We start from the raw sequence: 13,754 nt of genomic DNA, 5'->3' as shown, positions 1-13,754 counted from the left end.
ACACAATGCACTTATAAATTGAAAACTACAGTATGTATATTCACTAATGCTCTTTATAATCAGCTATCCCTTCCAAAATTTCTGAACACTAAAAATCTAGTATTTTAGGAAGAGAAAAGTGAAGGAGCTCTGATCCCATTTAATTGTATATGCACAAAAACAGCTTTGTACATGAAGTACCCAAGTCAGTTAAAATATACATTAGATGCCTGGGGATTATAATACCCAAGTCATACATTCAAGATACTTCAGTATTCCTCTCTTTTTACATAAGAAATGTGAGACTATCTTCAATTCTTTGGAAATCATGACACTTGTTTTCTCCTTTTTACTGCCAGAGATTTTATTTAATGGTTTTAAACAATTTTCTTATGGGACATACATAAACACATGCCGCTGTGTTAATCAGATCAGTAAAAACAGATATATACTCTTATACTACTATGTTGAGAAAGTAAATTCATTAAAAGTATCTGTCTGAAGTGTAATCTAGCAATAATCATCAAGAGTCATAAAAATGTTCATAGCTTTTGATTTAGTAATTCAACTTATAAGAATTTATTCTAATAAAATAATCAGAGATTCATTCATTAATTTATTTAACAAGTTATCAAGGACTCACTTTGTGCCAGGCATTATTCTTACGAATACAAATGTTTATTACATTATTTTATAGCATCAAAAAGTTGGAAAAAACCCAAATATCCAGTAAGAGTTAACAAATTAAAATACATCTAATAGCTAAAATATTATACTATCACTAGAAACTATATTACAAAAAAACTTTAATAAGAAAATGCTCATATGAGAAAAAAACAGGAAAATGCAAAACTATGTGTAACTACATGTAACTATACATAACTACATGTATAATCTCAAATTTATATTTGAGATCTTATTTCCTAGGGACCTTGGTCAAGTTACTCAACCTCACTCTACTCAGTGTCTTCATCTGTTAAATGAACATTTCACATTTTACACATTAAAAAAAGATTTTATATTTCATATCTCAATGATTTTTAAATGAGTTATTCGTAGATTTGTAAAGTTCTGGGTTTTTTTTTTTTTTTTTTTTTTTTTTTTTTTTTTTTTTGAGATGGAGTCTTCTCTGTTGCCTAGTCTGGAGTGCAGTGGCATGATCACGGCTCACTGCAACCTCTGCCTCCCAGGTTCAAGCAATTCTCCTGCCTCACCCTCCCAAGTAGCTGAGATTACAGGCATCTGCTACCATGCCTGGCTAATTTTTGTATTTTTAGTAGAGATGGGGTTTCACCATGTTGGCCAGGCTGGTCTAGAACTCCTGACCTCAAGTGATCACCTGCCTGGGCCTCCCAAAGTGCTGGGATTACAGGTTTTAGCCACCACGCCCAGCCTTATTTTTATTTATTTTTTTTTTGCAACAGGGTCTTCCTGTGTTGCCCAGGCTGGAGTGCAGTGGTGCGATCTTGGCTTACTGTAACCTCCCCCTCCCAGGTTCAAGTGATCGTCCCACCTCAGCCTCCCAAGTAGCTGGGACTATAGGCACACACCACCATGCCCGGCTATGTAAAATTCTTATACTATTGCCCCAGTACATATAAAACTCTAGTAATTATTTGCTCCTTTTATTAAACATATACATCTATAGTTACGCAAAGAAAAAATGAAAGGAATATATCAAAATATTTTCAAGATCCTGAATTCTAACAAAACTAATTCTGAGTCAGTCAGGAAATCTGAACACTGATTGCATATTAGAAGGTATAAAAATTATTTTATAAGGTATGGCGGTGTTTTTTTAAAAGTCCTTGTATCATAGTGAATAAAATATAACTAAGACCTGCTTTAAAATAGTTTGGTGGGAGGCATTTATGGAGGGATTTTTTTCAAACTTTTTTTTTTTTTTGAGACAGACTCTCGCTCTGTTGCCAGGCTGGAGTGCAGTGGCACGATCTCGGCTCACTGTAACCTCCACCTCCTGGGTTCAAGCAATTCTCCTGCCTCAGCTTCCCAAATAGCTGGGACTACAGGCGCACGCCACACCCTGCTAATTTTTTTTTTTTTTTTTTGTATTTTAGTAGAGACAGGGTTTCACCATGTTGCCCAGGCTGGTCTCGAACTCCTGAGCTCAGGCAATCCACCCGCCTCAGCCTCCCAAAGTGGTAGGATTACAGGCATGAACCACCGTGCCCGGCCTCAAACATTTTTAATGTTAGCAGAGGTAAATTTCCTCTGGGTAATGGAATTATTATTAGCTTTTATTGTCTTTATATTTTTCTATCTTTCAATTTTTGTATAGTGATTTGAAGTTGTTTTTAAAATGAGAAAAAAAAATTTCAAAACATTTTAAGAAAATCCTTACCAATACTCCATCCACAGATGAAACTTTCTCCCAAGTTAACCAAGCTCTCTCTCTGACATGATCTGGTATCTTTAATTTCTGACATAACGCAGTAAAATCAGGTTCTTCTGTTTCTTCAAACTCAAGCCTACCAAATGAAAATAATCATATAATTGGCATATACTTATAAATCAAATTGATTCAGTACACACTTGTTTCAATAGTTTGCACATAACACTACTGTGAAAAAGAACATTATTAAATACTTTAAGATCTTATTTTATCTTAGAAAAAAATTACACTTCAAATTTAAACATATGATTATCTTTTTCATGGTCATTCCAAAATAAGGATACCACACAGTGAAAAATATTTGCTTGCATGGTAAGTCAAATATACTTCAAAGCAGCAAAACACTTCTGTGAAGGAAAGTAAATGTAATAGCTAAAGCTGTTTGGGAAAATAGGATAAAGATAACAACAAAAAGATAAAAACCCATAGATAATATTATACAATTCAACACCAGTGACTTTGTTAAACTGTAGTCTTCTCTTATCAATGTTTCATATATCTCTCTACCTACTAGCACATCTTACATGATGCGACTGCTTATTTTTGTCCTTTCCCCTTAACAAAGACAAGCATTTAATAAATTCTTGTTGGCTAATTCATTTTCATTCATCTAATTTCTATGTGTTATCTACTAATAAGAATAGTATGAAGAATAATTAATAATTTTTGAGTATTTACTATGATCCTGTAGAAAGTACCTTAAACATATGGTTTCACTGAATCCCGACATCAGCCCTTTTAGATAAGTATTCTCATCTGTAAAAGTAGACATTTACAGATGTCTGTCAAATCAGAGAAGTTAAAGAACTTACCTGAGGTCTCAGCCAGTAAGAGGTAAACCACCATGTGAGCCCAACAGTCTAACTCTATAATCCATGCCCTTGACCACTATTCTAGACTGCCAATTCCTCCTTCAAAACATAATTAGTTTTTGTTTTTTTTTCTTGTTTTGAAATAGGGTTTCACTCTGTCATCCAGGCTGGGGTACAGTGGTGAAATCATGGCTCACTGCAGTCTCAAACTCCTGGGCTCAAGGGATCCTCCCACCTCAGCCTCCTGAGTACATGAGCCTACAGGTGTGCCACAGCAACTGGCTAATTTTTTAAAATTTGTTTTAGAGACAGGGTCTTGTTTTGTTGCCCAGGCTCCTCTCAAACTCCTGGCCTCAAGCAATCTTCCCATCTTGGCCTCCCAAAGTGCTGGCATTACAGGCGTGAGCCAACATGCCTGGTCAGCTTTTTTGTTTTTTTAAAGACTGGGGTCTTGCTTTGTTGCCCAGGCTGGCCTCCAACTCCCAAGCTCATGTGATCCTCCTGCCTCAGCCTCCTGAGTAGCATGGACTACAGGTATGCGCCATCACACCCAGCTCGAAACATGATTAACCTTTGATTATTTCAACAATGAATGTGGTATGCTGTTCCTAGTGACAGTTTCCCTTCCAGCTACATTACTTAGGCCAGAGATAAGGCAACAGAAATAAGATCTCAACTCTCAAATCAGGAATGGAATCTGTCACTGGAAGTGCAGTTGGACTGAGCCTTGATTCCATCTCCAGGCAAGATGCTCAGCATCAGGCTGCACGGCAGTGGTTCCACCCTTGCTGGTTAATTTATAGAGTTCAACTATCTATGTTAATGAAACCCTTTGTGGGTATGGATAATCAAGAACAGACTGTACCTTGTATGGTTTTGACTTATAAGAGAATTTTTTATAGTTCCATTACTTAAAATATATAAAATGAGTTTAAAAATGAAAGAAACAGTCCTCTTTTTTCCAAGCAGTGGCCAGAACGTCAATATTCCTGGTTACCCTACATTAGAGTATGCTTCCAAAGCTGTGTGCATAACATGGAATTCTTTAGAGTAGCCATTACTGCATTTTCCCAAGGGAAATTTGCAAGAATTGGATACATCAGAATTTAATCAGAAACTAAAGTCATGTCTTTTCCCGGAACATGCCCCAGACGTGGTTTTTAGTTTTTTGTTGTTGTTATTTTGGTTTTTTAACGAATATGGTTTTTAACTGACCTATAAGACAGTCCATTTAAATATATAAATTTTTAATAGCCTTCCAGGGGCCATTTCCTAAATCCCACTTCAATCTTTTCTGCCGTGAATTGTTAGTGTATACCGAGTGGAAAGAAATGGGTGAGGGTGAAAGGATTTGGTGATAGACAAGAATGGGAGAGAAAATAGTGAAAAACAGAAACAAGTCCCATTCCCTCTGCAATGAACTTGTCTCAAAGTAGAACCAGTGCTGACAATAATGACAATTACACTCTTTCAGTCATAGCTATTTAACCATAAAGTAGAAAAATCAAGAAAAGTAAGATGTTGTAATACAATAAATACTTCCCTTCAAGATCTAGTGCATTCGTATGGACTTGCTTAAATTTAGATTCCACTTAATAAGGGAAAACGAAAATTTCCATTTGCGCACAGAACCACTAATTTTGTGCCAAAAACAAAGGCAAAAAGAGGGGACACCAGGATCCTTGCTGGTTCAAAGTCAAAAGGCAAAATGGAAGAAATAATGAGACAAGCTGAAGCCGACTAACACGCAAGAAGAGTTCATCAAACAGGAAAAAAAAAAGTTTAGAAACTTTCAAGCATTTCTGGTAAATGTCTCATGAAAGTTTTGCCCATGTATCGTTCCTCTAAAGAGTTACGCTCCATCAATCACTACAGATGGCTTTGAGTCCCCAAGGCCTCGATGCATTATTGTTCTAAGGAAACGCCGCAAAGCTCCTGAGCCGAGTATCCTGTGGGCAATGGACACTCAGGACCCTGCGCTTCTTGTCCAAGGCTTTCTGGTCGGCCTCTCCCACGAATGGACTTCAGATGCAGTGCACGCCCGGAAGAAAATACTTCCCAACTGTTGCATCGCGTGAACCAAAACAGAAAGACAGACGACCACCGGAGTACTCCAATTCTCCGGTGAAAAACTCTCCCACAGACACCATTTTTGTATTTTTATTTTTCATTTTTTGCGTCTGATGGACGCTCGCAACGACCCTCTGCCTCCGAGCCTCACAAGAGGGAACTGCACCTGTCACTTCGCTCAGGACCCTAGCCCCACCCGCCCGACACCTGTCAAGTTGAAGCCGAGACCCCTCGCCCAAGAACCCAGAATCCTGTCACCATTCTGCAGACGCTCCGCGGTGGCGGGGTCAGGGAGGGCGCCTCCTCCCGCCGGGACCCGGCCCCTGGCGAGGACGCGTCCCCGCCGAGCCGCCTTGGCGCCCGCCCTACGCACACCCGGGGCGCCCTTCCCGCGTGAGGCGACGGCGGCTCTGCTCGCTCACCTGACGAGAGGCAGGTCCTCCGGGCCGCTGTCCTGCTCTGGGTCCTCCTCAGGAGGGGGCGGCGGCGGCGGTGCCGGGGGTTCCGCGGCGGCAGCGGCGGCGGTGGCGGCCGTTTTTCGGGGGGTTTTGGGCGGCATGACGCCTTTCCGCGGCGGGAGCCAGCGAGCTGTGGAGGAGCGCCGGGGAGGACGACGCGCGCGCACGTCGGGGCACGCCCCGTCCTCTCCCGACTCCCGTTACAAAAATAATTTCAACGTCCCCTGAGAAAAACCGGACGCGCACTCCCCCGCCCGGCAACTGAGCGCCGCGTCCAACCGCGGGAAAACGTCACTTCCGCCCGCGGCGTCACGTCCGCGAGGCTCCCGGGCCCGCCGGCGTCTGTGGGGAACTGGGGCGCTGGTCGGTGCGCGGGCTGGGACGCTAAGTCATGAGGAATTAAACTGGGAAACCTGGCGTGGGTCCAGGCGCCTTCCCGGAGGCATCCGGCGCGGCCCGGACGTGCTTCTACCCAGAACCACCCCCTCCAGGCCGGGGTGCACTTAACGGGGCTATACAAAGAGTCTGGTGGGTGACTGTGGGCCTCATCCCTATCCCGGGGTCTGATAGGGAAGACTCTCGGGCCCCGCAGGGAATATCTGGCTAGTGCACCCTCGGCGGGAGCGCCACTCTCCCTCCTTGGGCGGCGCCCCCCTTCTCATCCCGCCCAATCCGTTTTGCAAAGTCGGCCAAAACAAAAACAAACTTGGAGCGCTGATAGGTGCGGAACTTTACCAGTCACTTAGAAGATAGAAAATGTTAGACACTTGCTGGCCTTTTGGGATCACTGGTTAGGGAAAGGAAGGGAGGGAGCTGTGGGGAATGAACGGATAGTAGTGTAATAAAGGATTGTAGTGGTGTAAGAACGGGAAGCACCGTGGAAACGTCTGAGGAAGATTTTCAGGGCAGCAGTAGCTGTTGAACAGAAGTTTGTCAGGCAGGCCTGACATTTACTATGTACCAGGAACTGTGCTGGCCACCTTACATAATTGTCTTATTTAATCCCCAGAAACAGCCTTTTTTTTCTTTTTCTTTCTTTCTTTTTTTTTTTTTTTTTTTTTTTTTTTTTACTTTAAGTTCCGGGATACAAGTGCAGAACGTGTAGGTTTGTTACATAGGCATACGTATGCCATGGAGGTTTGCTGCACCTATCAACCCGTCATCTAGGTTTTAAGCCTTGCATGCATTAGCTAAGAAACGGCGCTTTCCAATGGGTAGTATTAGCTAGTCTACGTTGCAGATGAGGAAACAGGCTCAGAGGAGTTGATTTGTCCAATACCAGGGCCGATGGGTAGCAGAGAATTTGAACTCGATTCTATTTGATTCCACTTGTCCATTATATTATGTTGATGAAAAAAACAGTGACAGAGAAGGAGCATGTGCAAAGGCACAAAGACATCAGAAAAGAGCTTGCTGAGACTACTACCATCAAACATTGGCTTAAAGCTGTTATCACTTCTGTGTCTTGGTATTTGTACCAATAGATTATCTAGTTTGAATACATTTTTTTTTTCTCTTTGGCAGACACTGTTATTGCCCATCTGAACTCGTCAACTGAGAAGGAATGAGATGGTTTATGCTGTGAATAAAATACAGTTGTGCTGTGATGTAAATCCCCTCATCCTGGAGCAGCTGAGCAAGGTCTAAGGCAGGAAGAACCTTCAAGCAGGTCATGGCTGTAAGCCTCCTGAGTTTATCCCAGCAAGTTGTATAAGGGATTATCTTTTTATCTGCATATTATGACATATGTGAGGATGTGTAAAGGTTTGGCAAGCACTGGCCTACTCAACAGCCAGTCCTACCTAACTGCAGAAATCTTTCTTGTGGGCAAGTGTCAGGAGATAGGGCCCAGGCCCAGGTCCAGCTACAAAGAATGAATACAATTAAAGTGCTACTTCCATTCACCTCACCCCAGATTAGTTTAGGCAAGAGCTCAGGATGCAGTTTTGACATTTGAAAGATAAGGAGTAGTCTGCTGGGAGCCTGATAAATTGAAACACAGGGATGGCACAGTTCTAAATATTATTAAATAATAGTAATAATATTAAGTATTACTGAGGATGTGACACTTCTGATTGCTGCAGCCATTGTAACGTGAGGCAAGCCAACCTACAGAGAAGGTAGAAATGCTGATATTGGTGCAGGAGGAATTTCAAAAGAATCTGGATCCTCAGTGTTATAAATGAGCCTCTGATTTGGCCAGCCCTGGAGCTGACCTAAGCTGAGCTGAGGTTTTCACTTGTTTGCAACAGAAAGCATCATGACTGATAATGTTTCTCTTGTGCTTATCTTCAGGATAGAGACCAAATCTTGGGTATCATCGTTGCCTTAGTACCTAGCACAGTGTTACACACACAGTAAATGCTTGCTTACTAAAAGTAGGGATGGCAGGAAAGTGAAGGAAAGTTCTAGGAACTGAAGTAAACTCTCTTCATACATAGATATCACTTGCTTTATTTAAAACCAGTTTATCAACATCTAGATTACATTTATGTAATCTAGATTTATTTATTACCATATTACAATTATGATAAAGAGATTTCTCAATTTACAAAAGAATGTATATCTTGATCATGGATTAATTTAACTACGCTCACTAGTATGTAAAATATATTTTCCTGCAGCCATAAAAAGGAATGAGATCATGTCCTTTGCAGGAACATGGATGGAGCCAGAAGCCTTTATCCTCAGCAAACGAACGCAGGAACAGAAAACCAAACACTGCATGTTCTCACTTATAAGTGGGAGCTAAACAATGAGAACACATGGACATGAAGAGGGGAACAACACACACTGGGGGATTACTTGAGGGTGTAGGGTGAGAGGACAGAAGATCAAAAAACTACCTATCAGGTACTACACTTGTTACCTGGGTGGTGAAAAAATCTGTACACACCAAACCCCAGAGACACACAGTTTACCTATATAACAAACTTGCACATGTTTGTTATATAATAAACCTAAAATAATAGTTTGAAAAAAGTGTGGTGTATATATCATAATATATACACATAAATAGATATACACACACACACACACACACACATACATACCATAAAATAGACCCAGGAAGGGGAACAACACATACTGGGGCCTGTAGCGGGGAAGGGTGGGGAGAGGGAGAGCATCAGGAGAGCTAATGGATGCTGGGCTTAATACCATGGTGATGGGTTGATCTGTGCAGCACACCACCATAGCACACATTTACCTGTGTAACAAACCTGCACATCCTACACATATACCTGGGAGCTTAAAAGTTGAAGGAAAAAATAATAAAATATATTTTCATCCACACAACTCAGAAGCAATTGAGTTCACCATCAAAATCTTTAGTTTTCTGTTGCATTACCAAAGAAGTATTAGAATTTCGGCAGAGTCTAGACCAGGTACGGTGGCTCACGCCTGTAATCCCAGCACTTTGGGAGGCCAAGGCGGGTGGATCACCTGAGGTCAGGAGTTTGAGACCAGCCTGGCAAACATGGTGAAACCACATCTCTACTGAAAATACGAAATTAGCTGAGTGTGGTGGCAGGTGCCTGTAATCCCAGCTACTCTGGAGGCTGAGGCAGGAGAATCACTTGAACCCAGGAGGCAGAGGTTGCAGTGAGCTGAGATCATGCCACTGCACTCCAGCCTAGGCGACAAGAGCAAGACCCCATCTCAAAAAAAAAAAAAAAAAAAAAAAAAAAAAAAAAAAAATATATATATATATATATATATATATATATTTCAGCAGAGTCTTAAAAAAATTCCCCCTGAACTTCTTGAAATTCATGGATCTCTTCCAACCTGCTTGGTAATTTTAAGAAGATTGCTGTAAGACTCCTACAAAAAATATATGTATTTCTTAGATTTTCTATCTAGAGAGGGAACTCTCTTCAGTTTGAGACTCCTTCAGTGATATTAAAATTTGGGGAAGGGTCTAAAAAGTCTTCATCGGTCTAAAAAGTCTTCCTTCAAAGTTTTTATACCCCCAAGCTACCACACTATTTCCATTTCTTAACCACCTAGCTTCTTAGAAGGGTAGTCCCCATTGCTTCTCTCTGCTTCCCCAATTTCTCAGCCTGCTGGCCCCTGGCTTTCTTTCACTACCACCAAGAGCCCCCTTCTGAAATCACTCTTTCAAATGTCACTGATGATAGTTGTCAATCCCATGGCTTCTTTTGGTCCTCAACCTACTTGACCTTTCTTGCAGTCAATATAGTTAACCACTTCCTCTTAAAAATTCCCTAGTCTTCCACAAATCTATGGTCTCCTTGTTCTCCTCCCTTGTTACTTCACAAATTCCTTCATTAGTTCTCTTTCTGCCAGTCCCTTCAATGCAAGTGTTCCCTAGAGTAATGCTACTCAAAGTGTAGTTCTTGGACCAGTGTCAGTCTGCGAACTGTTTGTGTTTAGTCCACAAGGAAATAAGTACAGAAATTAAAAGGATAAGTGCTTAGCAGTGTTTATATCAATTTGACATTTCAGGAATATCCAAGTGCATGATCATTGGACATTGCTTGTTAAACAGTTCAGGTATTCTTCAACCTGGTTCTTGAGTTGCAGGTGGCATGGTTGTGTCCCTGTCATATGCAATAGTACGATATTACAATGAGTAAAATTTCAAGGTTTGTCACCTGCAACCCAAGAGTAAAAATCTATGAAAATGTAAATATTTATTTAATTATATAACTTGTTATTTTTACAATCATTTTCATTTTTAATCAAGCCTATTTTTTGTAAATTCTTAGCTAAATTAGGGAAGTAAAATTTGTGTCATTTGTTTTTAACCCTAAATTATAGATGGCAAAACAATCCTTACTGTCCAATTTTGCCAATACAAGACACACATCAGTAATGTGTTAGTAATCATAGTAGTAAACTAAATAATGATCAGAGAAGTAATTCCAAAGAATTAAACAAATAGGAGTTTGTACTAATTTTACTCAGAAGTATAATCCCGTGTTATTGAGTTTGTAGCCATAACTCATAGTGAAGTGCTAAAATCATTACAGACTAATGAAACAATAAAGCCATCAAACTTAAAGGACATTTATATACAAAATATTAAAAAACTAATTATAAATTTGATAAAATATCTGAGTATTTTCTATCAAAACAAGCTCCACATGCAAGAAATTCATGGATCCAAAATCCGTTTATTTCATTGAAAGATAACTTGAGTGACAGTTTTTGAAACTGGCTACTGATGAAAGATTGAAGATGAATTTTGAAAATAACGCATTGTTTCCATCATTAAGGATAAAAGTTAAAAGTGATTATCCTGATATTGTTAAATTGCTTTAACTCTTCTTCTGTTCCCTTCAACATATTTTTGAGAGACTAGTTTTTCTACTACTAGTGTTGTTAAAATAAAATATAAAAACAATTTAGATATACATCATCTCCTGCAAGTAGCATGTCACCAATCCAACCTAGATTAGATAATTTAACAAGCAAAGAGCCCACTCATTTGTCACATTAAAACTTCAAATATTAACATTCATGTTGTTTAGTGGGAAATTACTACTTCACTCCCAACTTTTTGTTAGTTGTTATGGCTGTGAAGTGATAAATATTAGGAGGATAATGGCAATTCTCTTTATTAATTATCTATCTGGACACTTTCAATAAGCAATGTACATTTTGTAATTTTTTCTTTTATTTATGTTTGTTCTGATAATTTTTATTGAAATGTAATTCTATTTCTGTTTAATCTAAAAAATGTGAGCTTGTACAATATTTGGTGTGCCTCTGTTTTCATTATAATTTTTTGCAATTTGTTTCTATTTTACATTCCAAAGTGTTAATATCAGTTCATGACAAACAGTTAATGAAAAAGAATGAAAAGTTCCTTCACAGATAGTGTGGGAAACACTGGTCTTCAAGTGTCTTCAATTCTCCTCTCTTCTTGCTCTATTTCAATCCCATGACTTAAATAACTTCCCATATGTGCATGTTAGATTCTTTCAGGTTTCAAGGAACAGAGACCTGTTCAGTTTATCTGAATTATTCAAGGTTAATAATAAGGTCTGGGAGGAAAAGTAAAGAAAACAAAAAAGAACCCCTGCTGTTCCACTCATGTATCTTTTCATCCCCCAGCAGCAGACTCCACTCCTTCCCGCCATTGTGAATATTATCATCTTCATCTTTTTATACTGTACTACTTCTGCTACACTGACCTTCTCTCCATGCCACCAAACCACACTCCTAAGTGCAGAGAATATGATTGATTCTCCTACTATACCAATTTCCATGAGCAGGACCAATTACATAATTTGCAGGGTCCAGACGAAAAAAAATGCAGAACTCCTCATTGAAAAATTACTAAGAATTTCAAGATGGTGGCAACAGAGCATTAAACCAACCACGGGGTCTTTCTAACATGGAGAACTAAGTGACTACACAGGCTACATGTCCACAAAGCCAGACAGTCTATGAAGGTAGGTCTATATCTGTTCTCCTAACCAGTGGGGCTGCATGCCTAACATGTGCCTGGCACATAGTAGACATTTGACAAATACTTTTCCAATGAATGACTCTAACAACCTCATTTTAACTTAATTACCTCCGTAAAGACCCTATCTCCAAATGCAGTTTCATTCTGAGGTACTGGGAGTTAAGACTTCAAAATATAAATTTGAGGGAAACAGTTCAGCCCATGACACCTGGGGCAAGAATGTTGGTGAGACTTTAAGCTCTCTTCTGATAAAGAGGCTAGATATTTCTCAAAACAGATGGGGAAGGAGATTAAATATTCAAACAAATCTAGCCATCACAAAGGCTCTGGCTCATTTCTGGGGTGGTGGGGCGGGTAACAGAGGTATAAAGATAACAGGCAGGCCTTTTAAAAAAAGAAAAAGTTAAAACATTTTCCATAACGTTTGTATTGATCCAGTATTCTCATGCCTTTAGTGCAGGCTCAACTCTGCCTGGCAGTGGCAAGGGCCAGGGCCAGTGACTGAAGCAACAAACTGCCAGATGACTGCAGCTCAAGCCAATGCACAAAGCCACTGCAACAAGAGAGGAAATTCTTCCATTTCCAAGTGTGTCGATTTCTCCCCATCAAGGAAAACAGCTAAGGCAATGTGTTGATATTTTCTTTGACCAAGTCATCAGGAGTCACATAGACATACAGCACTCAAGAAGTGGCTGTAACTAAAGGCACATCTCGTTCATCTACAACCCTTGTAATCCCAACCTTTGTCTGATGCACAAACCCTTCCCTAGTTCTCCCCACCACCACCACTGCACCTCCAAGTGGGGACAACGAATTGTTTCATTTGCATGTGGTTTTTCTCATCAAAAATATCATTAACATGAGACAGCCCCAAACCAAGGAAACCAGAAGTGGGGTTTGTGCTTGGTCTTACTGAGAGCTTTCCCTACTTGACCAGACCCCAGCATTGTTCTAGATTTGTCTCTTGTGGGCTACAGGAATGCAAACATTTTGTAGTTTCCTCTTTTTTGTTTTCTTAATGGCTTGATGAGCCACACATGTTTCTCTAAATGCACTGATTTTAAATTCACACAATTTCTGCCAACTAAACTTAATCCATTTTCCTCCTCTTCTAATCAATAAGGGCTATCAGAATGTTTTGGGTGAAGATGAGTGGAAGGTAAGAAATTGTATACTGTGGGCCAGGTGTGGTGACTCACATCTGTAACCCCAGCACTTTGAGAGGCCAAGGCATGCAGATCGCTTGAGGCCAGGAGTTCAAGACCAGCCTGGCCAACATGGCGAAATCCTATCTGTACTAAAAATACAAAAATTACCCAGGCGTGATGGCTCATGCCTGTAGTCCCAGCCACTCAGGAGGCTAAGGCAAGAGAATCACTTGAACCCAGGAAGTGGAGTTTGCAGTGAGCTGAGATCACGCCACTGGACTCCAGCCTGGGCAACAGAGTGAGACTCTGTCTCAAAAAAAAAAAAAAAAATTACATACTGTCGAGTATGACCTAAAAACATAGAGAGACTATATTTCAATAGTATGACAGGATTATGTTAGCTGCTAATAACAGAACCCAAAATAACAATAG

General features: G+C 40.2%; 1 protein-coding gene and 1 long non-coding RNA gene across 3 annotated transcripts in view; one reads left to right on the top strand and one right to left on the bottom strand.

Annotated features, from left to right (window-relative positions):
- RB1 (RB transcriptional corepressor 1) overlaps positions 1-7,133 on the bottom strand; it is a 171,970-nt gene extending 164,837 nt beyond the window's left edge. Inside the window, exons 1-2 of one of the 2 annotated variants that reach the window (XM_003811422.5) lie at positions 5,697-7,133; positions 2,342-2,468 (exon numbers count right to left, since the gene is read on the bottom strand). In XM_003811422.5, the coding sequence (XP_003811470.1) occupies positions 2,342-2,468; positions 5,697-5,833 (264 nt within the window). In that variant the 5' untranslated portion in view covers positions 5,834-7,133. The remainder of the gene's footprint in view (positions 1-2,341; positions 2,469-5,696) is intronic. The other variant, XM_055096764.2, reaches the window with a different exon arrangement.
- LOC130540767 (uncharacterized) lies at positions 6,070-11,583 on the top strand. The gene is made up of 3 exons (XR_008954762.2): positions 6,070-6,453; positions 7,257-7,410; positions 8,357-11,583. It is a non-coding gene; the product is annotated as an uncharacterized LOC130540767 (long non-coding RNA).
- Positions 11,584-13,754: the final 2,171 nt, after the last annotated feature.

Source organism: Pan paniscus, chromosome 14, assembly GCF_029289425.2.
Source record: "Pan paniscus chromosome 14, NHGRI_mPanPan1-v2.0_pri, whole genome shotgun sequence".
NCBI classification, from domain to species: Eukaryota; Metazoa; Chordata; class Mammalia; order Primates; family Hominidae; genus Pan; species Pan paniscus.
This window is presented reverse-complemented; position numbering and strand designations above follow the sequence as displayed.